Source organism: Mus musculus, chromosome 13 (assembly GCF_000001635.26).
Source record: "Mus musculus strain C57BL/6J chromosome 13, GRCm38.p6 C57BL/6J".
NCBI classification, from domain to species: domain Eukaryota; kingdom Metazoa; phylum Chordata; class Mammalia; order Rodentia; family Muridae; genus Mus; species Mus musculus.
Genome location: NC_000079.6, coordinates 103,862,739 through 103,890,122, shown reverse-complemented (window position 1 = coordinate 103,890,122; position 27,384 = coordinate 103,862,739). Strand labels below are relative to the sequence as shown.

Below are 27,384 nucleotides of genomic sequence, written 5' to 3'. Positions count from 1 at the left end.
ACTTTGATAATATAGCATTCCTATTATTGGGATTTGCTCTATCCCTGTATTATTCTTCTTGTTCTTCCAGCGGATTTCTCAAAACACCTATCTTTAAACATGTCCTGCCTTCAGTCAATTTGGCGGACAAGTTGGAACCCAAACTAAGATGCATCTGCTTATCATACTTAATATTGTATCTGTTTGGAAAATTTTCAATTACATTTCTTTTGACTGGTACCTAAAAACATACAATTGTACATGTTAATGGAATAACAAATTTTTGATATGGATATACTGTATAATCTTTAGTCAGGTTACACATATCTGTCTCCAAACATTTATAATTTCATATGTATAGTAAAAACTTTAAAAATTCTTTGTTCTGGCTAAATTGAGCAATCACTGGGCTAGGTTTAGATGTATAAAAGAGGATTAAGGTCTATGTTACTAGTTGAGAGGGGCTGGACAGAGCATTAACAAGCAAAGGGGACTAGCATGCCCCGTGTAATGACAGATCTGGGATGTGTGTATTTCCAAGGGAAATGGCATGGGGGATGACAGAGATGGCTCAGTGGCAGAGTTCTTAGTGTTGTGCTAGAGGATGTGAGTTTATTTCCCAGTGCCCACATTGGGTGGCTCACAATTAGCTGTAATCTAGCTCCTGGGATCTGACATCCTCTGGACCTCTACAGGCATGTATACACATATAAATTAAAATAATAATGATAAAATAAATGAATTAAAAAACACAACAGGAAGAATAAATGAAGACAGTAGTCACTTGTATTGTAAATTAGGAATTAGGAGAGATGTTATGAAGATAGATTTTTATTGTTTTTTCTTTTTGTTTCATAGAATGTTGGCTCAATTAAGAAACATCAGGGAGATAAATTCAACTCAGTGGTAAGTAGATTTAATGTATTTTTTGTTTGATTTGTTTGTTTGTTTTGTTTTGTTTCGCTTATCCAGCCTTTTGCTTGCCTGAAACTCACTATGGAGACCAGGCTAACGTCAGAGAGTGGCCTGGCTCTACCCCCTAAGTGCTGGGATAAAAGGCTGCTGTCCCACCGTGCTTTGCTAGATTTAATTTTTGTTAGAAAGCTGTCAGTTTATTGTTCCTTTCCTGGGTTGGCTACTTTTCTTCCATTATGATAAACAATTCTTAACTCTAATATCACCTCTGGCTTATATAGTAGCTTCTCCTAAAATTCTACTTAGCAGTCCATCAGTTTGAGTGTTTTGTATTATTATGTTTGGGAAGACCTTGCTTTGGGTAAGTTTACTCTTTAACTTTGCCTTTGTAGTATGTGTGTTCCCTCCTCTCAAGGGTTAAGGTTCCTTTAATTCTTTTAAATCAGTTAGCAGCTTTCATTTCATACTGTTTTATCTGCAGACCTATGTAGCATTCAGGTCTATTTTTGTATTGGCTCTGTGCCTACTTTGTTTAATTTGAGGACTAAGAATCTGGAATGATGGATCAGGCTTGTAGTCCTAACTTCCGAGGCTGAGGCAGGAGGCTCACTTGCCTCCAGGAGGCCAGCCGAGGCTACATGAGACCTTGTCTCAAACAAACAAACAAACAAACAAACAGAGTAAGTAAAGAAAAATCTGAATTTAGTCTGACATTTGAATTACTCTTTTTGTAGCCTTTGTCCACAAAAGTTTTGAGTGTGCATGCTATGTGGCTTCCTAGAACAAATCACATATTTAATACTCCTTTTCTCTATTAATTGTCCTGTTATAATTTTGTATCCATTTGCTCTGTGAAGACAAATTATTAGAAACTTTCAATTTTTCAATATCATATCCAAAATACAGTGTCTTTCAGATTACATACATTAGGTAATAACATCCCATACCATTCATTATATTTCTAAATCTAGAATGGTTTCTGGGAAATGCATTTTTTAAAAAGCCATATCATCCAGGTTCTTATACACCGTCACTGAACACTTATTTGTTCAGACGTGTTTGTTAATGTATGGTATGTGAGAATCGTAGTTTGAATCACTGAAGTAATTCTATGCAATTGAACTTTCTATAATGATGGGAATATTATGTAATGTTTGAGCCACTTTGGTATCCTTAGTAGGGAATAAGGAAATGACATTTTAAATTTTATTTGATTTAACCTTAATATTAAGCATGTATATCTACTGGCTACCATACCGGACATCAGGTAGCAGGTTATCTTATTAGTATACAACGATAAGCTTAATCCCTTTTTATCAGTTACATTCCTTATTGAATGAATTGTTTATTCCTGGTGGTAAAATGTGCATTTTTATAAACATTAAGTTTTTATAAACACAAAGTTTTCCTCTAAAATCTTTATCTAGAAATAAGCATACAAAAAAAGAGAATAGAATTCTTACTCTGTGTGTGTGATCGGATTCTAACCCAGGACAAGCCATACATGGTCATGTTGTCATTGCCTCAGATGAAAACATCGGGTGTTTCACTTACTAGATTTTTAAAAAATCTTTAAATAGTGTATAAATAGACCTATTGATACTAGGTTTTGAGGATCTAGTTCAAATGTATATTATATGCTTTTTCAAAAATCTGTTTTATGAGTCTGTGTAGTTCTAAAAAAGCAACTCTTAAGTACCATGTTAAAGATCTTTATTTTTGACTGTTGTTTGTAGTTAAGAAAATCTGGTTCTCTATGGAAGCAGTAGGATATTCTCTAAAAAATTGTAATGAAGATAAAGAAAATATTTATAAACATTATCCAAAGAGCTACAGCATAGTGCCTGATGATTGAGTAAAGTCAGTGTAGAAACAGTTGTACTGGGTTGGCTGAAGTATCGTTAAGTGGGAAGCAGAGCCTTTAGTGCCACATTGTATCCTGAGGTAAGGAAAAACCAATGTTGGTTGTATACACTTTACTTAAACATTCGCATTTTGTTCATAAATGATTATTTTTTTAAGTAATTAGAGTATTTAAAGTATTTGCCTTGCTGATTTTTTGTTACTTTCTTATATTTTATGCCTGAGGTCTTACTGATTTTAACTCTGGCTTAATGCTGTTTAAAAGTATTGTTTCTGTACCTAAGGCAAGAATTATATTCATGTACAAAGAATTACTAACCAATTGGTGATCATTCTCATTTTCTTAAGTAATTTCACTGCTAGTTTACTCTTAGCCTAGTTAGAATTTATACACAACTTCTTAATAAAACTGGCCTTGTGAATTTTTATTAATTCAAAGTTGGCTTTCTCTCCCTGTTAACTGAGAGACTGTATTTTAAGTGAGTTTATGCATATATAATCTTAAACAACTTAGAACCTATAAGCTAGTATTAGATTAAAACAAAATTATACTTGGAGTAGATGGGACTTTTCATGTAGGAGAATCATAAGAAAGTTAAATGTGGTTGATCTCTGATGAACGGTTGAGAAGACCTGAAAATGTCTGCACAGTCATTTCCTATTCAGAAATGCACAGTCAGGTTCTTGACTAAGAGACAGAACTCTTAGTTGGAAATTAGAGGAAAACCTTTTACTGTTTTTAACAGCTAAGCAGACTTCACAACGCATGGTTTTATAAAAACGTAGGAGTATTTTGTTTTGTGTTGTATTCTTGGATTGTTTTGTAAAGTACCAGAGAGCCTGAGTTTAATTTGAAGTCCAGTAGACTGTCAACTGTTGATATTAATAGGCTCAGTTGGGTGTATGTGGTGGTGGGAGGTATTGTTTGTCTGTGGCATGTGGAATTGTGCTGTATGGACGGTCATTTGTTGGAAAAGTTGTTGTTATATTATATGCATTCTGATTTGTTTTTATGTTCATGCTGCAGCATTTAAAAATGACTACAAAACGAAGTTTGTTTGTGCGGTTGGTACCATGTCGCTGTCTACGAGGAGAAGAGGAGACAGTCACTACTCTAGATTATTCTCATTGCAGCTTGGAACAAGTTCCCAAAGAGATTTTCACCTTTGAAAAAACTTTAGAGGAGCTCTATTTAGATGCTAATCAGATTGAAGAGCTTCCAAAGGTATGTTAATACTATCAAGAATTATATTAGGTAATGTCTATGCATAGCAGTTTATATTCTTATATTGTTGTATATATGTGTTCCTGTTTATTGGTTTAGTCTTACTGTAAGCACAATTCAAAATGATGTAGAACTTTGTTCAAGTTGTTTAAGTACTTGTGTGGATAATTGAATTTTATTTTTACTTATAACAATTAAAATAGATAATCAGTATATATGACTTCTGGAACCATTAGATTTAACCAGACTAAGAAAAGTGAACTCTTACTGTAATTTCTATAAGCACTTTATATGCATTGCTAACATTGTTACTTCCATTGCTACAGCTTTTATGGTTCTGTAACTTCTTAGAGGTGGGATTCTGCTGTTTTCCATTTTGTATGGAATTGATTTGGAGACAGTGCATCTCTGAAGTCTAGTAACAACTGGTAGGGGACAGATTGCTGCTGTGACGTTCTTTCTCAGATTGCCACTGTGTTTATTATTGTTATTTTAGTAAGCTCTTTTTTCTCTTATCTGTGTTTGTTTTCCTGTGTATGAAAAGGTTGCAGTAGCTTTAAATTGTTTATTACAGTCTGTATCCCTCTGAATGGCAGACAGGGTCTTACCTTGTAGACTAGACTGTCCTCAACTCTCAGAGATCTGCCTGCCCTTGCTTTCCAAGGCTGTGGTTGAAGGTGTACACCACCTTGCTCTTTGAAGCTGTAAATGGAGACTTGAAATTGATGGCTTAAAAAACAAGTTAGACTTTGGCATGGTGGTACCTAAATGAGAAAGATTTCTAGTTCAAGGCCAGTCTGACCTACACAGTGGGTTCTGTCATGGCCTGGATCATATATATAATCAGACCTTGGTTTCAAAACCTCCTGACCATGGTCACGAATGAACAATTTAATATGCATTACCAGAATTCTGAAAAATAAACTGTAATTTGGACTATGAGATTTAGACGACAAAATTATAGAATACTTAGAATTTCTGATGAAAAAGAAATCGTGTAAATGTGCAGTGTGTAGGATAAACTAAAAAACTGTTTATCTGAAATTCACATTTAATTGGGTGTCTCGTAATTAATCCAGCAACCCTAACTGAAATGTAACAGGTAATATATCTTGTTGCATATAGACTTTATTTAATGAAATAGTTGTTTTCAATATTTATGTTTGTGAACATTCTGAATGACAGTATTCAAAAGCATTTGAAAGCCACTGCTGTCCTAGGTAATGAAGTTTTACAAAACTTTATTGAGACAGGATCTCACTTTGTGATCTAGACAAACTTCAAACTTCATTGCAATCCTCCTGCCTCAGCTTCCCAGATCTGGGGATTATAGGCTGAGCCACTATGCCTGGTTTATTCTTAATAATGTGGAGAAGTCTAGAACTTTCTTATTTGTGCACAGTAAAGGTCTTCAGTTAACATGATTGTGAATCACACTGATGCTGTGATTGTAGTGTTATTTGTAATGTACTGTTCATTATTTTTATGTACTCAACAATCTGTTATCTTTTATGACTAGTTCTGACAGAATATGAAAAATGTAGGTTAGTCATAGTAGGGTCTCAGTCTGGAGGCCTGTAAAAGAGAGATGCTGACTGTAACAGTGCAAAGAACCTAACATGTACCTAACTGAGACCTAACAATTACACATTTTTCAAGGGATGCTCTTCAATATGGCTGTCTTTTGGGGATAAGCTTGATTGAAAGACAAGCTCCCGAGCTTACACTATGCAGCAGCCACTTACCCTTTGACAGCTTCAGCTGAGAACATAGTCGTATATATTTAATATGGACAGTGTTTATTGGATTAAAAAGTAGTCCATAGAATACCCAAAGAAATGTGAAAGATAATCAGATCCCTTTTTCACTTTTTTCCCTAGCAACTTTTTAATTGTCAGTCTCTACATAAACTAAGTTTGCCAGACAATGATTTAACAACATTACCAGCCTCCATTGCAAATCTTATTAATCTCAGGGAACTGGATGTCAGCAAAAATGGTAAGTCCTCGAAATTCTTGTCCTTGGAGATACATTTCATTGGTAGGATTTCTGTTTTCCAAATGTTTAATAGTCAGATTGCAATATATTAGTGTCATAGAATCTATTCTACATAAATATGAAAACATTTTCCCATTTCAAAAGTTTTATAATACAATAAAATTGAGCATCATATCCTCAGCTTAGAATTTATTTATAAATATAAAGTTTATGATACCTCAAAACACCTGGGGGAAAAAAGTAGATTTTAAATATATTATTACAGTCCACGTTGGGCATTGGGCCTCTCAGATTTCTCTCTCCCAACTGAAAGTTTGTACCTGGATCAACATCTTAATTGTCCTGCTTCCCTCACCCTGCCTAGCTTCTGCTAACTACTATTTTACATTGTTTCTGAGTTTGCCTTTTAATATTCAGTGTTGGGGATCATGGGATGTTTATTCTCTTGTTCCTGATTTATTTTACTTAACATGATGTCCTTTAGGTTCTTCCATCCTGTTATAAAGGACTAGGTCTCCGTTTTTAAAATGAAGAGTATTTCAATGTACATATATATACTGTGTATCCTTTATTGACTCATTTATTCATGGAGCTTTAGGTTAACCCCACACCTTAGACTTTGTAAACAGTACTGCCCTGAGTACAGGAGTGCAGACCTTTCTTCTCTTTCCCTTGGAAGCCCATGGCTTGCAAACATTTCTCCCACTCAGATAACTATTCACTCCATCCATTGCTTGTTTGGTTGTGCACAGCTTTCTAGTTTTATATAACTGGTTTATTTTTGTATTTGTTGTCTATCTTTTTGGTATATGTTTTTAGAAAATCATTGTCTGGGCTTCCTCTCCTTCTTAATAAGTAGGTTCCCAGCTATCCGGTCTCGTCCTTTGAATCCTTTGGTCTCTCCAGGAACATCTGCTTTCTCCAGTCCCATTGAATAGACCCTCCTCTCCATGGCATTTGTTTGTTATACCAGCACCAGATTCTTTCATTAGTAGAGCTTTCAAGTAGATTTTGAAGTTAAATGATATGAGGTCCATAGCTTTGTTCTTTTTAGTTAAGATTGCTGTTGCTTCATAGTCTTTTGTGATTTTCTGTTAGGATTATTTTCTTCTATTTTTGTGTCATTAGAAATGACATTAAATATGTCATTAGAATTTTGTTAGTACATTGGATCAACAGGATACTAGATGGTTAGGACATTTTAACAGTTCTGCTTCTAATCTGGAAATACAGGGTGTTGTTCTTTCTATTTATTTATAGTTGTAGTTTGTTTCATCAGAGCTGTGTTGTTTTCAGTGTACTTAGTTTTGTTTTTTTTTAAATTATCTCAAATGGGATTGCTTTAAAAGAAAAAAATTGAATATTTTTAGCATAAATACATGTAACTGAGTTCTATATGTTCCATTTTAATATGGATACTTTTCTTTTTGTTGCCTGATTATTCTAATTAGGACTTAGTACAGCTATTATAAGTAGCTTAATGATCATATATTTACTTACAACTTCCTCTGAGAAATACATCACAGGTAATTTTGTTGTAATGAGCATTATAGAATGTAGTCTTTTTAAAATAATTTTTTATTTTTTGAAATTATAATTATATAATTTTTTCCTTCTAGCCCCACCCCTATATCTCTTCCCTCTCAAGTTCATGGCCTCTTTCTCTTTTTTTTCTTTTTGTTTTTGTTTTTGTTTTTTTTCAAGACAGGGTTTCTCTGTATAGCCCTGACTGTCCTGGAACTCACTCTGTAGACCAGGCTGGCCTCGAACTCAGAAATCCGCCTGCCTCTGCCTCTGCCTCTCCAGTGCTGGGACTAAAGGCGTGCGCCACCACGCCTGGCTATGGCCTCTTTTTCTTAATTGTTCTTACATTAAATACATGACTTCAGGGCTGACCGTTTAGTATTGGGTAATCAATTTGGGTGTTCTTCCTTGCGAATACTATTTTTCCCACTCTCCATATTTCTTAATTGTTTGTAATGTGCACGTGCATGTGTGCATATGTATTTGTGTGTGTGTGTCTTAGGGGATTGTGACAAGGTCTCTTTACATAGTCTTGGCTGTCCTGGCATTGACTGTGTAGACAGATTGGCCTCAAACTCACAGAGATCCACATGCCTTTGTCTCCCAAGTGCTAGGATCAAAGGCCTGTGCCATCATACTCAACCCCTGTACTTCTTTGTCTAGGGTTGAGGTCTCACTTTTTGTTTGTTTGTTTTTCCCTTTTGTGTTACCATGTTTATTGGTGATGGTGGTGGTCAGATCTTGTCTGGGCAGCCACATTGAGACTTTATGGGTGTAATTTCTTTTACATGTCTAGGAACAGAATCTTGTGTTAGGTAACTCTGTTAGCCCTCTGGCTCTTACAGTCGTTCTGCCCCCTCTTCTGCAATGGATGATCCCTGAACTTCCCATGCAGGAGTTGTGTTGTAGGCACATTGGAACCCGAGCACCACACGATGGCCTTTTCTTTAAATTTTCATCAGTTGTGGTTTTTCTATAATGGTCTCTTGTAAAGAGAAACTTGTTTTGATGAAGAGTGAGGACTGTACTAACCTGTAGGCATAGAGACAAATATTTAGAGTATAGTTAGAAATCATGCTGGTTTATTAAAGTGGCAGGTGTTGATTCTCCTTCAAAAGCCATGACTTAACTAGCCCTGAGTAGTTGGCTGGCTTACCTTTATCTTGTTGAGCAGGTCCAAGGAGAGAGTCCATATCACTGAGGTATAAGTGCCACTACGGCACCCTTACGATTATCTGTCTTGGTGTTTGATCTAATCAAGCAGTGGTAAATGTGGAGTGTATGGGAATGCTACTTGGATTATAACACAGTAAATGCCTTCTTAGTAAGTAGGAGGAAGTTCTGTGCTAAGTTTTTACTACAGTCACAAGATACCTGAGGAAATACTGTCGTAAGGATCAAAGATTTATACGATGCAGCTCTTCTGTTAAGGATATATATGCATGATTTCTTGCCTCATTACTTTTGGATGGTGGTGGCATAGTGTAGCAGGAACATGTGTTGGGAATCCCAGCATCCCTTGGCAGCCAGCAAGCAAACAGAGAAAGGAAGACTGGTGTTATAATATTTCTTTCAACTGTGCCCTAACCACCTGGCTTTCTTTCACCAGGCTCTACCTATCTAAAGGTTCTACTAACAACCATAGAGGCTGTCAATAAAACTTTTAATATATGGGTCTGTGGAAATATTTAAGGCCCAAATAACAAGCTTTCTTTAAAATTATTACAGAAAGTAACAGTAGATATCTAAACCAATAACATTGATCTGGAATTATATGCTATTTGTAATTGTCAGGCTAGAGTTTTCTCTGATTGTCAGCATAGGTTAGTTTATAGCACTTTCTCCACATATACACGAGTAACGTGTTATACTCAGACACTGAAGCCTACCAGAGCATTGAGAGCAGAGATTTCTCAGCACCTTGGTAATTGATTACTGTTGCTTGTGTGGTTGACGTGGATGGTAACACCTTGTGATGTATGACTCTGCCCTGCTGAGTAGACATAGTGGCAGGAGGATCTTTGTCTTGGTTTTGATTGTAGGAGGAAAGCTTTGAACTTTTCATTGTTGAATATGCTGTTGTGATTTTATGGGTCTTTTTTATGTTGAAAAATAGAACTTCTATCCATAATTTGTGTGACTTTTTTTTTGAAGTCACAAAAAGATGCTAATTGTTACTGCCTTTGAAAGATTTTTCCTTCCACACACTACTGAGGCATAGATTCCTGAATGATGAATTATTAATAGATAAGGAAATTTTATTTAGCTTTCTGTACCTACCACATAAGGCAGTATTTTAAATTTTTAAAACTTTCAGAGAGATGGGGGAGAAGAAAAAGTGAGCTCTTAAAATTTTTAAATGAGCATATATTTTACAATTACAAAAAATGAATCACATGAGAATAACTTTTTAAATGCCCCACCCCAAAATACAGCATTCAGTAAGCACTAAATAAGAAATAGTTTTAAAGTATTTCTTTTCAACACTTGGAAAAATATCTTTAGAAACAAATTTTACCAAATGAGTACAGCAGTGCCCACAGACAGTACACAGTAATTATATTTCATTGCCCTAGTTTCAAGATCACTCTTTGTTCTGATAGGAGGATGTAGATGTAGACATTCTTTGTACTGGCTCTCAGAAATTTTAGGACTTACTGGGCTTTATTTTAGGATGACTTAGAATCGTCATTTATCTTGTATTCACATTTAACAGTTAACTTTGGCAAGTCAGTAATTAAGTATTTACCTACACACACACACACACACACACACACACACACACAAAGCAAAAGAAAAGAAAAAACAACTCTGAAGTAAAAACATATTTTTACTTTATGTAAATATCCATTTATTTACTAAATTTAAGCTATATAAATCATTCTACATGTAGTCCATATGCATAGTCCACGTAAAGCACTTAGGTTCTGACATAGCAAAAGTGATTGTTATTACATTGTTTTCAGTAATAAATCTATTTTAAGGCTCTGACTTATTCATTCACCTTAGGTTTAGGTGAAGTTTCTAGTGGTTAAATGTCCTGCAATATAGCCAGTAAATTTAAGCTGTATCTTACTTATTGTTGCAGTTCTTTGAGGAAAACCATGACCAAGGCACCTTATGAAAGGAAGTATTTCATTGGAGGTATGGTCATGGTGGGGACTTGGAGGCAGTGAGCAGTCAGGACTCTGGAGTAGTAGCTGAGAGCCTTACATCCTGGATCTCAGACAGCAGGCAGAGAAAGTAACACTGGGCCCTCAGTGAGCTTTTAAAACCTCAAGCCCACCCCAGCAACACAGCTCCTCCAAGAAGACCTGACCTTTTCAAATCCTTCCACTAACTGGGGACCAGACATTCAAACATTTGATTTACCTCTTAGAGCCGTTCTCATTCAAGCCATCCTAAGCTGTACAGAAAATATTTGTCTGTGTTGAGGAATAGATCAGTCAGTAAATGGCTTGCTTCACAAGCATACAGACCTGAGTTCCATCCCCAGTACCTTTGTAAAAAAGCCTGGTCCTGTGGTCTAAGTCCCAACACTGGGGAGGTACAGACAGGCGGGTCGCTGGTGCTCACTGGTTAGCAAACTTAGTGACAAGCTCTAGGTCCCAGAGGGAGACTTTGTCTAAACAAAACAAAACAAAACAGGCAACACACTCATGCCCACACCCAGAGTGGGCACAAAACCATACCCATACTCACACCCACGGTAGACACACACCTACACCTATATCCAGAGTGGAGTGCTGTATATTTGTATATTTGTTTGCTATGGAATCATTTAACTCTATGGCCCAAACTTTAATGTTCCTTCTTTTTAAAAAAATGTGGTTTTTTTTTTATTACTTTCTTTTCTTTTTTCTTTTTAAAAATTATTATTACTCTTTTTTACAGTCCAGTCGTTCTCTCCCTCCCGATCCACCCTTCCAACAGTTCCTCATCCCATTTCTCCTCCCCTTCCCTCCCCCACCCCTATCCCCCTACTCCACCACCTGTCTCCAAGAGGACCCTCTCCCCTCCAATCCCACCAGACTTCTCCACTCCCTGGGGCCTCAAGTCTCTTTTCTCACTGAGGCCAGACTAGGCAGTCCTCTGCTGTATATGTGTCAAGGGCCTCATATTAGCTAGTGGCTCAGTGTTTGAGACAACTCATGGGTCCAGGTTAGTTGAGACTGCTCATCTTCCTATGGGGTCACCCTCCTCCTTAGATTCTTCTAGCCTTTTACTAATTCAACCACAGGGGTCCCCGGTTTCTATCCATTGGTTGGATGTAAGTATCTGCATCTGACTCTTTTCAGCTGCTTGTTGGGCCTCTCGGAGAGCAGCCATGCTAGGCTCCCGTCTGTAAGCACTCCATCCATAGCATCAGTAATAGTGTCAGGCCTTGGAGCCTCCCCTTGAGTTGGATCCCAGTTTAGCCTAGGTCAATGGATATCCTTTCCCTCAGTCTCTTCTTCTCCATTTTTATCCCTGCAATTCTTTTAGGCAGGAACAATTCTGGGTGAGTTTCCCCGGCCCTGCAGGGACAATCAGCGGGGACCCAGAGCAGGGGGGGGGGGGGAGAGAGAGAGAGAGAGAGAGAGAGAGAGAGAGAGAGAGAGAGAGAAGAGGAGAAGAAGAGGAGAAGAAGAGAGAATGAGAGCAAGTCAATCATACTGATCAAGCTCTGAAAGCTTTATTCAGGAGTGGCAATATAAGCATAAGCAAGAGAAGTCTCCTAGGGAGGGGGGAAGAGCCCCGGGGCTCTCTGAAGGTCAGGTGGCAATCTTCAGCTCCTGGAACCAACGGTCACAGTGTCCTCTTTTCCCACAAACATTCTTACTGTTATGACCACGGATGTTCTCTCAGGATTGTTTATGTAAGCTAGAAAATATCCACAAGGCTATGGCTGAGGCCATGGCTCCTGGCAGGTCAGAGTTTTTGACTGTGGAATGGCAACCCCATCCCTCCACTTGATGCCCTGTTCTACTGGAGGTGGACTCTACAAGTTACAAGTTTGCTCTCCCCACTCTTGGGCATTTCATCTAAGGACTTCAAGCATGTGGCAAGTCCTACATCTTCCTCTTGAGGCTAGGGTCACAGGTGTCTGGCTCTGTGCCATGCCCTCTCCTTTTCATCTTTAACTGATGCCTGAATGAAGCTACTGTTTATTGTTGGTGAATAAAGTTGAGGAAGAGATGAGACTGTGAAAATGTTAGAGCTGTTTCCTTGCTTAATAAATTCTAGTTTATCATTGCTTATCATTATAAGTGATGTAATTATGAATTTTGTATATGGGAGCTAAGGTGATTTTTTTTTTTTTGATAAGCCTGTAGTATTTAACCCTAATGTGTTGGTTAGGGTTATTTACAAGTCCATTTTATTAAGGAGACAACATGTATTTTGGGGTAAACCAGTGTGGCTGTTTGTGAAGAATTTGAATTTTGTTAGTTGGACTTTTGATTACATGATATTTTATATAAATGAAAGGTTAGTAAGTATCCTAATTTGCTTTCTATTACTTTGATAATTACTGTGACCAAAAGGAAATTTTCAGTTTAACCCATCATCAGAGGAACTTGGAGACAGGAACTGAAGCAGAGGCTATGGAGAATGGCTGCTATCTGACTTGCTCAGCCTTCTTTTTTATATACCCCAGGACTACCTGTGCAAGGGCAGCACTGCCCACAGTGGGCTTGGCCCTATCATGTCAATCATTAACAAAATGCCCACAGACACACCAGCAGGCCAATCTGGTAGAGACAGTTTCTTAATTGTGAGGTTACCTCTTTCCAGATGAGACTCTAGTTTGTGTAAAGTTGATAAACACTAACCAGCACATTATAGTAAGTAACTATGGTTTTTATTAAATCTTAAAGCTATTAAAATTTTATTTAGGGCTTACTTGATCACCAAGATAGATATAGATATATTTCATATTTTGATAAGTTTTTTTCTGTTTTAAAATACTAAATCTTGGATAAGAAGTTCTAAACTTTTATATGTAAGATACAGTGTTCTTTTAACTTTTCTATCAGTTAACTTTAATATTTGATGTTATATCTTAACATACCAGGTACCACTTTGAGCTCATTAGCTCTTATTCCCTGTTTGGAAGGATTCAGAAAACATTTGCTGGGACTTTATTACTAATAACTTCAGCAAGTAGTATGTATTTATTTAAAAAACAAAAGATTTTAGACATTTATCATCAAAATTGTTGGTCTTTTACATAGTTTTTTTCTGTTTCAGTTGGCCAAGTAGTGGTTCATGATTAAAGTATTTGGGAGTGTGTTTGGGGAGATGGCTTAGTTAGATAATGTGCTTGCTCTGCAAGCATGAGGACTATCAGTTTGTACAGGACACATTTAAACTAGAAAGGGGACTCACGTAATTAAAGAGTTTGAGCTTTTAGTGAGCAAAATCCTATACATGACAATTTAATTGAATCTCATAGTATATTAAGACTTAAAGGATCTGGGCTTGAGATTTCCGTTTCCTTGGTAACTTAGGGAGGGTCTAAGGACAAGATTGTTTTCTTAGTGACGTGCTACCAGGAATAATGCTGTGATAGGCTAACTCGTCTTAAACGTTACTGTAGGACAGACTGTGATAAGGATAAAGCTGTCTTGGTTAGATACAGTAATCAAGTCTTCACTGAATCATGTATGGGATGCTTGATACTTCTTAGTTTGGACTGCTCGCATGCTTTGTCCTTGCTAGGAATTGATTGCAGATTTGTTTCTGTCTTGCTGTGTCAGGGTTAAAGAGTAGCCTAGTCTGATAATGATGTCCTGTGAGGTAGTTTAACAGAACATTAATTTCTCCTTCTGAATACCTGGCTAGTTTTAATATGACCAACAATCTGTTGATGGTTGAAACTATAAGAGAATTAAGTAGGTTGTGACAAAATTCCAATTATTTTGTACTTATAAGAGCAAAATGAGCTGACTCTGTCATTGGTAGTGGGGTATCCTGATAGCTGCTAGGCAATTCTATATAAGACCTCTACTCATGTGAAGCCCCTTGGTTCTTCAATGTATCCCACAATGGAATTTCATTCAGAAGAACTTAGTATGAAGAGAAAAGTTAGAGTTTACTAAGAAGAACTTGGTAGCCCAGTGATTGTGGTGCATACCTTTAATCCCGCACTTGGAAGGAAGAGGCATTCAGGTCTCTTGAGTTTCAGACCATGGAAGACTTCACAGAGAAACCCTGGGGGCAGGGTGGTTAAACCTAGATTCAAGCACATTGATTAATAGAAAGAGAAGCACTCAGAAAAGATGGGAGTATACCCAAGTTTCCCCAGAACCTTTAATTGCATTAGCAATTGCCAAATACATAAGATGTCAGTGACTTCGGAAGTTTTACTTCAAAAGGTTTCAGAGGGACACTCCCCCCCCCCTTATTTTATTGTGTATTTGTGTATGTGCATGTATATATGGAGATCAGAGTCAGATTGGCTTCTAATCTTATTTTATAAAGACAGGGTCCTTTCTGTAGCCTTGGCTTCCTTGGAACTTATGTAGTCCAGGCTAGCTTGGAACTCAGAAATCTATCTGCCTCTGCCTCCTTGAGTTCTGGGAATAAGGGTGTGTGTCAACACACTTGACTGTCTTTTATTTTTTGAGACACCTTCTCCAACTGAACTGATGTGGCTAGACTGGCTGGCCAACAAACTCCCAGGGGGTCTTCTTAGCTCCTGCTCTTCAGCAAAGGATTATAGGTGTGCCTACAGGGTTTTTGGTTGGTTGGTTTGTTTGTTTGTTGGTTTGTTTGTTTGTTTTACTGTTTATTTGGGAAATCTGAACTCCAGTCTTCGTGCTTATGTGGCAAATGAAACATCTTCCAATTCTCCCCTCCTTTTCAGTATGTGAGATCCCAGGGTGGTTTCTGAAGCGCCTTGGATAGAGTAATCTGATCGGGCAAAGCTATGGGCAAAAAGGTTGCTCAAGGGAGTTAAGACATGTCTTTTAAGCAGGACATTGGTCCCTCCCTCATGCCTGTAATCTCAGCACTTGGAATGCTGAGATATGAGGACTTTATGGTTTCTAAGCCAGTCCGGATTTAACAGTGAGTCTTGGACAGCTTAAATTGCAGAGTGAGACCATTCCTTAAGAACAAACAAACAAACAAAATACACACAGAGAAAGGACACATCTTTTACTATAGTGGAGTTCCTTGTGAGATTCCAATTTTTTTTCTTTTTTTGGGTTTCTAGGTGTGAAAAGACAAAGGTCATACTTGGTTATATATTTTTAGGCTGTAAGCGTGATTTATTGATTTTTTTAGTATTCTTACTTGAAATATCTTTATAAAGGAAGTTTTGACTATGTTGCTAGCTAATGCAGCAAATCTTAATTGTGTTAGAATTTTTGACTTGCCACTGGTTAAAATCTCAACTATAGGAACAACAGACTACAGAAAAGTAAAAGTTATCATTGTCTAAATGTAGTCATTGAGAAAGAGATAGTTGACATTTTGAGAAGCTGTGGCTTCTCTCCTTTGTCACCTAAAATTTCCCCATTTTTCTCTTCCCTCAGACAAGATAGCACATGTACTGTGAGGTGAGCCTCTGGGAGTACTAATTAGAGAAAGTAAGGTTATCCCATTGGTGTGAAGTAAGTGCACCAGGAGAAGACAACAGCTAGTGTCCTAACTTGTGTAAGATTCTACATACATGTGTGTAGCATAGCAGACACATGTGATGAACACACAGGATAGTAAGGACAGAGTAATAAGCTAAATGAGATTATATAGGAGTAAAGAAAGAAGCTGTAATTTGGAGAAACAGTAAATGATGTGCCTCTTGAGCATTTGTGTGCACACATTGATTTTAGCCTTAACTGTGTATATAAAGAGTCTGAACACATGGTGGAAAAACCAACCAATTCAAATGCAGTTTTAGTTCTTGGAGATAGTAGTAGTGCAGAGGCTGTGGGCAAACTATGGACATGTGTTCTTAAAGGTAGAACTAGCATTTCATGATGCCTTTTAAATGGGGTATAGTCCCTCGTGCCTGTAATCTCAGCATTTGGGAAGCTGAGACATGAGGACTGCATGGTTTCTAAGCCAGTCTGGGCTTCACAGTGAGTCCAGGACAGCTTAAAATACAGAGTGAGACCATTCCTTAAGAATAGCCAAACAAACAAAACACAGACTAGCATGTGAGTGTGAGAAGAAGTATAAGTGATGTTGTTGATTTTATCATGCAACTGGAAAGGCGGGAGTATTGTTAGCTGAGATGGAGGGCTTGGTAGGCGCTGCATTTTCAAGGGACAAGTCGGGAATGGTTTTCAATTAGTTTACTAGGTAACAGGTTTCCTTATATCATTTTCATAAGTCCTTTTGTTTTGGTTGCTTCCCCCACCTTAAGATACCTTCTCATCTCTTTGCCCATCCTTCTCCCCATCTATATTCTGCTGTCCACACTGTTCCCCTTCCACATGGATTCTCTCTTGTTCTGTTGCCCTTGCGAGGTGAGGGCCCCGTTCGTTCTAGTTCCTTGCCCTATTCCCATATTTACTTCCACAGGTTTCACAATTAGAAGCTAGGATTTAGCAGGTTGTAGCAGCTCATAGAATATGCAGCTTAGAATATGCTGAAGAGGAGGAAATAGGAGGCTCATGAATTAGGCCGACCTAGGCTGGAGAGATGGCTCATTCTGGACCAGTCTTACAACTACTTTTAACTGCAATCCCAGGGAACCTCTGGCCTCTAAGCACTAGGCATGTGTGTGGTATACAGATATACAAGCAGGGGAAAGAAACATGCATTCACACAAAAGTAAAAAGGACACTTAAAAGAAAGCTGGTAGTTGGTTATGAGAGAGAACAGATAGTTACATCACTTAATGGTTTCTAGTTCTTCCCATTTCCTGCAGATTTCATAACTTCATTTTGTTTTGTGGCTGAATAAAATACCTTTGTGTCTATGTCCCACATTCTTATCACCCATTTGCTGATGGGCATCTGAGCTGATTTTGTTTCTTTTCTACTGTTAAAAGATGAGTGATAAGTAAAGAGCCCTGTGGGTATGTGCCCTAGGTTGTGTAGCAGAGTTGTATGATAATTTTGTTTTCAGTGTTTTGATTACTATAGTGATTATATCAGTGAATACATTTATTATTCCTTTCCCCCATACCCTCCCTGTATTTATTTTCTTGATGGTAGGTCATTCTGACTAGGGTGAGTTAGATCTCAAAGTAGTTGTAATATATGTTTCTCTGATGGGCATCTGCATTTTCTTTTAAAATTGTTTGTTAAGTGTATTGACCTACTTACCGATTGCAGGTTTGTGGATTATGTATGTATGTGTGTTTAATTTTCACAATTCTTTATATAGTCTATTCATTAACTCCTTGGCTGAAGTATAGCTGACGAAGATTTCCATTTTCTAGGCTCTCTTAGGAACTCAGGCTTTTTATTTGCTTGCGTGCTTTCTTGTTTGAGATACCAATTTCTCATCAGTTATTTTTAAGTATGGAGTTAAGTTATAAAAACAGTTCAAGATGTATGCATTTGAGAATTGTGACCATATAGATACTATGTAATGACTAAGGCTAAGCAGATTCACTAAGGTCATAAGCATGGGAGATAAGCCCAAGGAATGAGGCCTGCTCATCTTATACCTTACAACCTTAGGAGATCTGAGAGAGTAGGAAAATGAACAAAAGATGATGAGAATGAACCCCAGTGAAGTATGGTAGAATCATTTTCTTTTCTCCGTGTGTGTGGGGGGGGGAGGGGGGAAGGCTATTTGTCGGACTGTATTTATACACGTGCTTGTGTAGAAGCCATAGATTGAAGTCAGATAGTGTTCTCAGTTGCTGTCTACTTATTTTTTTTTGAAATAAGGTGATTAACTGAGCCTGGAACTGACAGATTTGGCTAAAATAGCTAGTTAGGAAGCCTTTAGCTTCTTCCTGTCTCTACCTCCCCAGAGCTGGGGTTAGAGGCATGTAGTTCCATGCCCAGCTACTCTACATGAATGCTGGAGATCAAAATTCAGGCCCACATTCTTAAGCTGTAAGCACTTTACTGACTGAGCCATCTCCCCAGACCACTCACTACATTTTAACTGTTGATAAAGTCCAGGTATTTGTAGTTCATAACATGTCTTCCAATTTGTGTTTGGTATGTTTTTGCTGAATAATAAAATAAAGATGTATTTGAATTTGAGGTACCTGAACAAAACCTAGTACTTAAAAAGTATTAATATGAAGTTTAGAAAAGGGAAGGAATAATAGAGTTTTGAAAACTAAAAAGAGCTCTTACTTTGTGTATTTTTGTAGAATTTAGCATAGTTCTAATTTTATTACAGCATTACTAGTACTTACATAGAATGTTTTTACCATCCTCTAGAGAATTCTGTTCCCTTGTCTAGTAGCTCCTAGGCTCTGGTGTAACTTTCTTCTGTGGAGATGTGGACAACTTTTGTTGATGTTGTTGTTGTTGTTGTTTGTTTGTTTTTCCACGTTAGATAGAGCATCAAGGACAGATCAAAGAAATTATTCCAAGGTCTAGTGTTCTGAGGCAGTGCATTTATTGGGGTTGCTTATAGAAGTATAGATACTAGGGCAACTGCATCATCAAGAAGCTGGTGACAGCTCATGAAAGGTTCATCACCTGGCCTCCTGCCCAGCTTGTAGAGAAACTGCACTGGAGTCTCCGCTTCTCCAGTGATTGTTTACTATTCTTACACAATCTTGTGGAGAAACTATGAGACTCTTCAAAGTTTGGTGAGGCTTCTAAGTCTATGAGCTTCAATTGAAAGTTTCAATTTAGAGGGAATAGCTACACAACACCAGGCAACCTCGTATTTGCTTTGCTTTGTTTCTGCAGATAAGAAAAATGTTTATTGTGGATTGTTCAAATCAATGAAACCATACACTATATGTCCTTTTGTCTGGCTACTTTCTCTTAGCATAATATTTTCAGGACTCATTCATGGTATATCATATATTGATATTCCATAGTGTGACTATACTATATTCTGTTTATTATGCTTATATATTAAATTGTTATTGATGGACATTGGGCTATTATAAATAACATGAGTGTTCATGTACAGCATTTTCCTTAACATATGTTTTACGTGCTCTTATATACATACCCAATAGTAGAGAGTTGCCGGGTCATTTGTAATTCTGTATACATAACATTTTGAGGAACCATCAGATTATTTTCCACTGTGGTTATATGCTCTTACCAGCAATATTTATTCTCACCATCCATACCTGAATTTGTTACTTTCATATGCTATATTTAGTCAGGTCTCTTAAGACAGATTTCTCCACCTAGTTTCTCAGTCTTCCCCCCCCCTTTTTTTTTTTTTTTCCTTCCCCTTCTTGATAATTAACTTTTACCATCCTGGCCATTTCTTTAACAGTACTTTTAATATGAGTTTGTTTGATACTTCCCATCATTTAAATTCAAGTTGTATGCTTTTGCCCTATGATGAGGCTAACTGGTAACTAACTCCTACTGACTCTAAAGCAGTGTTTTTTAACCTGGGGGTTGTAAATCAGATATTTATGTTGCAGTTCATTACAGTAGCAGATTTACAGCTGTGAAGTAGTAATGAAATAATTTTATGATTGGGGATCACCACAACATGAGGAGCTGGTGTTAAAGGGTCGCAGTGTTAGGAAGGCTGAGCACCACTGCCCTACAGCATTTCATTAGGTGGTGCTCATCAGGGTCAGTTATTCTTTGTTTTCTAGAAGTAGCTGGCAGGAGCAATCTCTCTGACAATATTACTGTTATACTTTTTAATCTACCAATTTTTGGAATTTGTGGGTGATTTGTTTTCTTTAATGGTGCTGGGGATTAAACCCATTAGTGCACATGTTAAGTACACTCTCTGCCACACACGCTTTATTAGTGAGATTTGACCAAAGGAATTTGCTAGATGTAGATTTTGCATCATTCATTTTATCACATAGAACTCTGTGCTTAGTGTTACAGCAAGTGTTCTATTTTTAATGTAGAATCTTCTTGTGATGAAACTGATATTATCTTAAATAACCCTATAGTGACAACTTTATTGGATACTGATTTTGTGTTAATGATTGAAACTATATAAAATTCATTTAGGGGGGATCTTCTCAAAAGTTTCCTAACTAGTGTGCATTCAGAGTAGAGTGATGCTAGTACTTAAAATTATTCTGTGGTCTGCTTCCATTTCACAGATTGTTCCTATATTTTTGTTGTGATAAGCTAAGGAAATGATTGTGTGCTTAGAATTCTTTAACAAAATTTGATAATAATTTAAAGGTCTATTTCAAATGCCCAGGTATATAGCAGATTGGGAATTAAAAGGAAATTCTTTACCTTACTTGGTCTGAAGGACATGCAGAAAAAAATAAAATAAAAGCAATTTTCTTTTTTTTCCTAAGGGAAAAAACAGAATGTTAAATGTTCTGCATTTTGTGTCTTTATCATTCACCAGTTCATAAAAAAAGGTACTAATTTCCAGAAGTGCTAAGAAGGGGAAGGAAAACTAATTAAAGTAGTTAGCAGTTATAAAGAGGCAAAAGAAAGGAAGTTAAAAGGGAGCCGATTGCTGAGGAAGTGACCTGATTCACATTGGTGTGTCAGTTTCCTGAGTTCTTCCTGAGTTTGTATTTACTTTCTGAATCTCCACAATGACTATTATTATTATTATGACCTTTGTAATACACCTCTTTATCAAGACTGATGTATTTCTAATGTATTCTATTAATTTGGTTGTTTTCTAGGAATACAAGAATTTCCAGAAAATATTAAAAATTGTAAAGTTTTGACAATTGTGGAGGCTAGTGTGAACCCTATTTCTAAGTAAGTCTCTCAGCTGACGTACAGCTGCCTTTTACTATGACAAAAGTCTTGCAGTCTAGAGAATAGTTCTTTAAAGTTATACAGAGATTCATATTTGTTTTGTGTGTGGATGTGTGTGTGAATGAATGTATTTGAGTGAGTGTTAAGGTCTGCATGTATGTATGTATACCACATGTGTTTACACTTTTAGACACACTCTGTGTGTGTGTGTATGTGTGTGTGTGTGTGTGTGTGTGTGTTTACTGATGCTACTGGTATCTCAGTTTATACAGTCTAAGTTTATAGCCTAACATTCTACAGGACCAGTTTTTACAACAAAGAACCGTTTGTCTTACTGCATTATTAAGTGTTTAGAAATTCCTTATATAATCCTTTTAATTTATGTTGGATAAGATAACCTACTCTTTCATAGTTATATCCTGTGTCACTCATTTTAAATGTAATATTTTGCGCAGATTTATGATACTAAGACATTTTATCTTCCTTTTTACAAAGACATGCTGTTACCATTTTTACAAGTAAGTTGTAAGAAAAAGGCAGCTTAATTTAAAGATAACTAATAGTAAAAACATAAATATTATTTGTTGAGAAGCTATCTTTATTATACAAACTCTGGGAGACAATTTTGGCAAGAGACTGACTGACATCTTAAATGTACTTAATTTAATTCTTTTATATTTTATATAGGCTCCCTGATGGGTTTTCTCAGCTGCTAAACCTAACCCAGTTATATCTGAATGATGCTTTCCTTGAATTCTTACCAGCTAATTTTGGCAGGTAAATTATAGATTATTTTAAAGACATTTATATTGTTAGCTTCTTTAATAATGTTCACACAACTTTAAAATAGTAACACTTAACTAATTACAGTCCATAGGAATTTCTTTTGTAAATTTTCCAAGCCTATCAATTCTTACAGTTTCTTTGACTTATTTCCACTCAGATTTACAACTTCAAATAAATAGTAAATGTCAGTTGAATAAAACACTATTTAAGCTGGCAAGGTCAGATACTTCAGTGTGAGCAGTGTGTCTGTGTTTGAGACACTGATGCTATATTAGCATTTACAGAATTCTAAAGTGACTTGACAATTAGCTGTTTTCCTTTTGAGAATTAAAGTTCTTAAGAGAGGTTCTCTTTCTGAGGTCTCTTTCATGTGCCCACCCTCAAGTGTCAGAATACTTTTTCTTTATGATTTTTAATGGTCTCTTAATTTATTTCTTCTTAGACATTTGTATTATTGTCCTATAATACTAGAGTGGTAAGCAGTTTTGTAGGTATTTTTTTAATAAAAGGCATACAATTTATTCTAGAATTGAAAATTAGGAAGAAACACTTTGTCCCTTTGAAAATGTATTAAAGTGATCTGCCTGGGGCCAGTGAAAAGGACCTGCCAATAAAAGCCTTGCGTCCTGAGCTGGACCTTTGAGACCTAAAAAGGGTGGAAAGAAAGAACAGACTGCATAAAGTTGTCCTTTGACCTCTACATTTGTGCTCTGGCACATGAGCACACACACACATAATGCACATACAATAATTATAAAATGTTTTATAAATAATGTTCAATAGTTGTGGTGGTACACACCTTTAATCCAAGCACTTCACAAGCAGAGGCAGGTGGGTCTCTGTGAGTTTGAGGCCAGCCAAGTTCTAGGACACCCAGTGCTGTTATACTGAGAAAAATATAAAACAAATCTGTCTCGGAAAAATATAAAACAAATCAAAAACAAAAAGAAAAGGACAGAAAAAAAAAGAAAAGTAAAAGCAAAAGAAATTGTGCTCAGTTATTTCTCTCTCACTTTAATTTTGAGGAACACAATGTTACTTGTTGTTTGTTTTTGTTTTGATCAAGATCTTACTATGTAACCCCTGTTGGTGTTGGACTCTATGTAAATCAGATTGGCTTTGAACTCGCAGATCCATCTACCTGTCTCTGCCTCCAGAGTGCTGGGATTGAAGGATGCTTAGCTGTGTTAAATTCTTTCCCCATTCAACATTACTTTACATGTAGTAATTATACAGTGCATGCTGCTACTTTACTGTAAAATGTGACACTTATTAATGCAATTCCTTTTATTTGATTCCTTTATCTTGATGTGTTCTTTATTTTACAGATTAACTAAACTCCAGATTCTAGAACTTAGAGAAAACCAGTTGAAAATGTTGCCTAAGTAAGTCAGAGTGTTTCTTTTCCAAATCCAGTTTAGAGTTTTTATTCTTAAAACTGAAGTAGTTTTATTTAAAATACAAGTATATGTTATTTTGGAATACATGTTTTTATATAATTCTTTCTATTAAATATAAAAATGTAGGGCCTGTTGGTGTTGAGTATGGTAGCATGATAACACTGATTTTATAACTCTTTGAAGCACGGTCTTATATGTGACACAGAAAATCTTAAGAAAATCTGAGTCTCAGACAGAGTCTATGCTAGAGCTCAATATACAGTATTCAGAGTGATTCATGAAGGGTTCATGTAAAGTTTTATAACTACATGCCTCTTCACGGTTCTGTTGCTGTGAAGAGACACCACGCCAAGGCAACTCTCATACATAAAACATTAGTTAGGGCTGGCTTACAGTTTCTGAGGTTCAATCCATCATCCTCATGGTGGGAAGCATGGTAGTGTCCAGGCAAAGATGGTACTGAAGGAGCCAGTAATTCTGCATCTTGATTCAAAGGCAGCCATGAGGAGGCTCATTCCACACTTGGCAGAGCCTGAGCATAGCAAACCTCAAAGCCCACCTCCATCTTGACACACTTCCTCCAACAAGGCCACACCTACTCACAGTGCCACTAGCTGTGAGCAAAGCAAACACATGAGTCTGGGGGCCAAACGTATACAAGCACCATACCATAGAACTCTTTGTATGGCTTTACAGTCTTGTAAACTAGAAATGAGTGATTGGTTCTGTAATACAAGCTAACATCAAGAACATATGGATTCTTAAGAACAAATTAAAGCATTTAAAAAACAGAACTTCTAATTCAAAGTAGACTGTAGTCTTTGGCCATTTACTAAATAAATAATAGAATTTTGAATGTGTCACTATAAAGTTTAGTAGTTAGTCTATGGTTAAATAAAATTTACCATACATATTTACAAATAAAATTTTAGGAGAACATATCCACAGTTGTTAAGTTTTCTCTGGCTGTTCTTGCTTTAAAATAAATATTAAATAATTTTAATGTATCTTTTCTCTGTTATACCGTTTTTCTCTGAGTAACATGTACACATCATGTATGTATGTCCCCTACATGATTGTATGTCTTTGAGAGCAGAGACCATATTTGATTTTAGTTACAAGTGACTGTGTTGAGCCTAGTGGTTTGCTTTATTATTTTGGATGAGGTTTGTAGTTGTGATGATAAGTATAAATTAGAAAATTATATTATGATTTTATGAGGTATAAACTACTGATTTGGTACTGGCTTAGTTCCAAGCTTTCCTGGGTATGAAGAGATTTGAAAAAGCTTTAAAAAAATGTTCATAGTAATAGCTGATGACAGAAAGGTAGCTTTCTTTCACTGTGACAAAATGCCTGATTAAAAGATTTTTTTTTTGCTTTATTCAAGTATTTTATCATAGCAATGAGAAACACAACTAATACAGACACTTTAAACCCGAAAACTTTGATAGAAAGTAGAAGTGCAATTTCCATTTGTTGCTTTCTCTTGCTCTCTCTCTCTCTCTCTCTCTCTCTCTCTCTCTCTCTGTGTGTGTGTGTGTGTGTGTGTGTGTGGGTGTGTGTGTGTGTGTGTGTGTGTGTGGGTGTGGGTGTGGGTGTTTGTTTATGCCATGATTTCATTGTTTAAGTCAGAAGGTGACTTAATCAGACTATTCTCTTCTTTCATCGTGTGGGCTCTGGGACTCAATCTCAAGATCATGTGTGGTGCTGAGTGTCTGTCTCCCTGCGGACATCGTGTTGCTCTGATGCAGACTTTGAGGAAAGGTTTATTATAGCTCATACTGTCCTATGTTTCTTGTAGCTGGCTGATTCCTGGCCTTTGGCCTTGTAAAAAGCAGCACACTCTGGTGAGGAAGAAAAAAGTGACTACTGTGTGACATTTTGGAAGGAAAGAGGAAAGCAGGAGTCAAGTGGTTGAGTTCCTATGGTCCCTTCTTTACCTTCCCCTGGCCTATCTTTCAAACACTGGACCTCTCTTCTACAGGTTCCACCACTTCTGAGTATACTACAGGCTAGGGACCAAGTTACAACATATGTCCCCATAGGGATGTAGGAAATGCAAGCTGTAGCCTATAGACTTTCTGATTCCATAGGCACTTCAGTGAATTTTAACTCTTCTGAGGTACATGCGGTTATATAAATGAATTTGTAAATACATTTTTCCCTTTTTTAAAAAAAGCTGTGTAATTAAAATCTTTGTAACTTTATAAGGTATAAATATAGAGGCCATGTTTTTAAATATTAGATATATATGTGCAGTTAGATTGTGTGACCAGATTGATATTTTAGAAAGCAAGCATGCATGCACACATTCATATGTGGATAGAGTGAGAGGGAGTCAGTTCTCTCCTGGGAATAGAACTAAGACTGTTTGACTTAGCAGCAAGTGTCGTCTTTATCCACTGAGCCATCTTGCAGACTCTAGATTTTTGTGTGTAATTAAAACAGTGGGAAAACTTGTTTTACATATATAGTTAATTGAAGCTTGATACTGCCTGAAGGATTCTGAAGGGCACTGACGGTAAGTTTGAGGAGCAGTCTAAGTTCTCCTTGAAGTAGGCAGCACGTTCTTATTCTAGGATGCAATTTATCCTCTGAGGTTTCTAAAGTGTACAATAGAACCACAGCTGCTCAGATCAGCAGAGTTCAATGCTGAGGACTTGTAGTAGATTTGCTCTTTTGTCACCTACCTATATCACTCTCCATTTTTAAATTTGCTTTAAACTGTTCCAGGATACTATCTGTGATTGAGTTTTTCCAGTACTTTGCTTTTCATTTTGTACCCTGTCCCAAAAGTAGTAGGTTACATTTCTTCAAACTGCCCAACTGTGTATTATGTATTCAATTGCTACAAGTAAATTTCTGCCATCTTGTCAGTTTGACAATGTCAAAACAAGAATGTGTGTCTGTGTTCTTCAGTTATTTCTCCTCACAATCCGCTCCACTTTTCTCATAAGCCCCATCTAGGTTTATAATAGTTTGAAGATATCAAGGTGATAACACAGCACATAACTTTATACATTTGAAAAAGACCCTGGATAGTCTTTGTAGTATTTTAGGAAGGAAATTAGAACTAATAGGCTTTATAGATAAGGATAGACATAAATAAGGGAAATAGAATTATAGCTCCAGAGGTTAAGAACTCTTATGTAATCTTTAACAAAGTCACTTTTATGTAAAAGTCATTTTTATCAAGTTGTGAAATGAATTAAAGAGGTTATGTTTGAATGTCATGTTTAAAATATACAGAATGGAGAAAAGTGGTTTTATTCCGTTTGGGCCCATGACATAATTCCATTACATTTGCTATGTGTGTTGTTACATTCTTTCTTTAAGGTTTTATTTCCAATACAATAATATTTGAATGTATAATACTGATGGTAGCTCAATGAACTTGTCATATTATTTTATCTTACGCTGCAAAGTCTTAGTGTGTAAAGAACATAGTCTTTCTTATCTGAAAGGTGATAGTACCTCAGAGTATATAAAGAGATGTTTTTCTAATTAAGCAATTGAAGACATCAATACACATTTAAATGAATTTGTGTTTAATTTTGTTTGAAACACATTTTGTAGAAGAAATAAAATTATGGCATAATTTCTTTAATTTCAGAATCTGCAATTTTAATTTATTTTTAATTTGTTTTTAGATATATTTATTTTATTTAATGCTTATGAATGTTTTGCCTGAATGTGCCTGGTGCCTGCAGAGGTCAGAAAATGGCAGCAGATCTCTTGAGACTGGAGTTAGGTATGATTGTGAGCCATCATGTAGGTGCTAGGAACTGACTGTAGATTCTATAAACCAACTCCCCTGGTGTTTTAATTTTATTTTTTTTAAAAAGAAGTATTGACATCTTGGGGGAATGTTGAACATGATATATTATTGCTT

The 27,384-nt window shown here is 36.6% G+C and overlaps 1 protein-coding gene across 4 annotated transcripts in view; it reads left to right on the top strand.

The window, feature by feature from the left end:
• Positions 1 to 27,384, top strand: part of Erbin (Erbb2 interacting protein) — a 101,801-nt gene that overhangs the window by 30,464 nt on the left and 43,953 nt on the right. For all 4 annotated transcript variants that reach the window (NM_001289474.1, NM_001289473.1, NM_001289475.1 and 1 more), the window contains exons 2-7: positions 838 to 885; positions 3,785 to 3,982; positions 5,863 to 5,980; positions 21,225 to 21,303; positions 21,991 to 22,080; positions 23,418 to 23,474. In NM_001289474.1, the coding sequence (NP_001276403.1) occupies positions 3,794 to 3,982; positions 5,863 to 5,980; positions 21,225 to 21,303; positions 21,991 to 22,080; positions 23,418 to 23,474 (533 nt within the window). In that variant the 5' untranslated portion in view covers positions 838 to 885; positions 3,785 to 3,793. The remainder of the gene's footprint in view (positions 1 to 837; positions 886 to 3,784; positions 3,983 to 5,862; positions 5,981 to 21,224; positions 21,304 to 21,990; positions 22,081 to 23,417; positions 23,475 to 27,384) is intronic.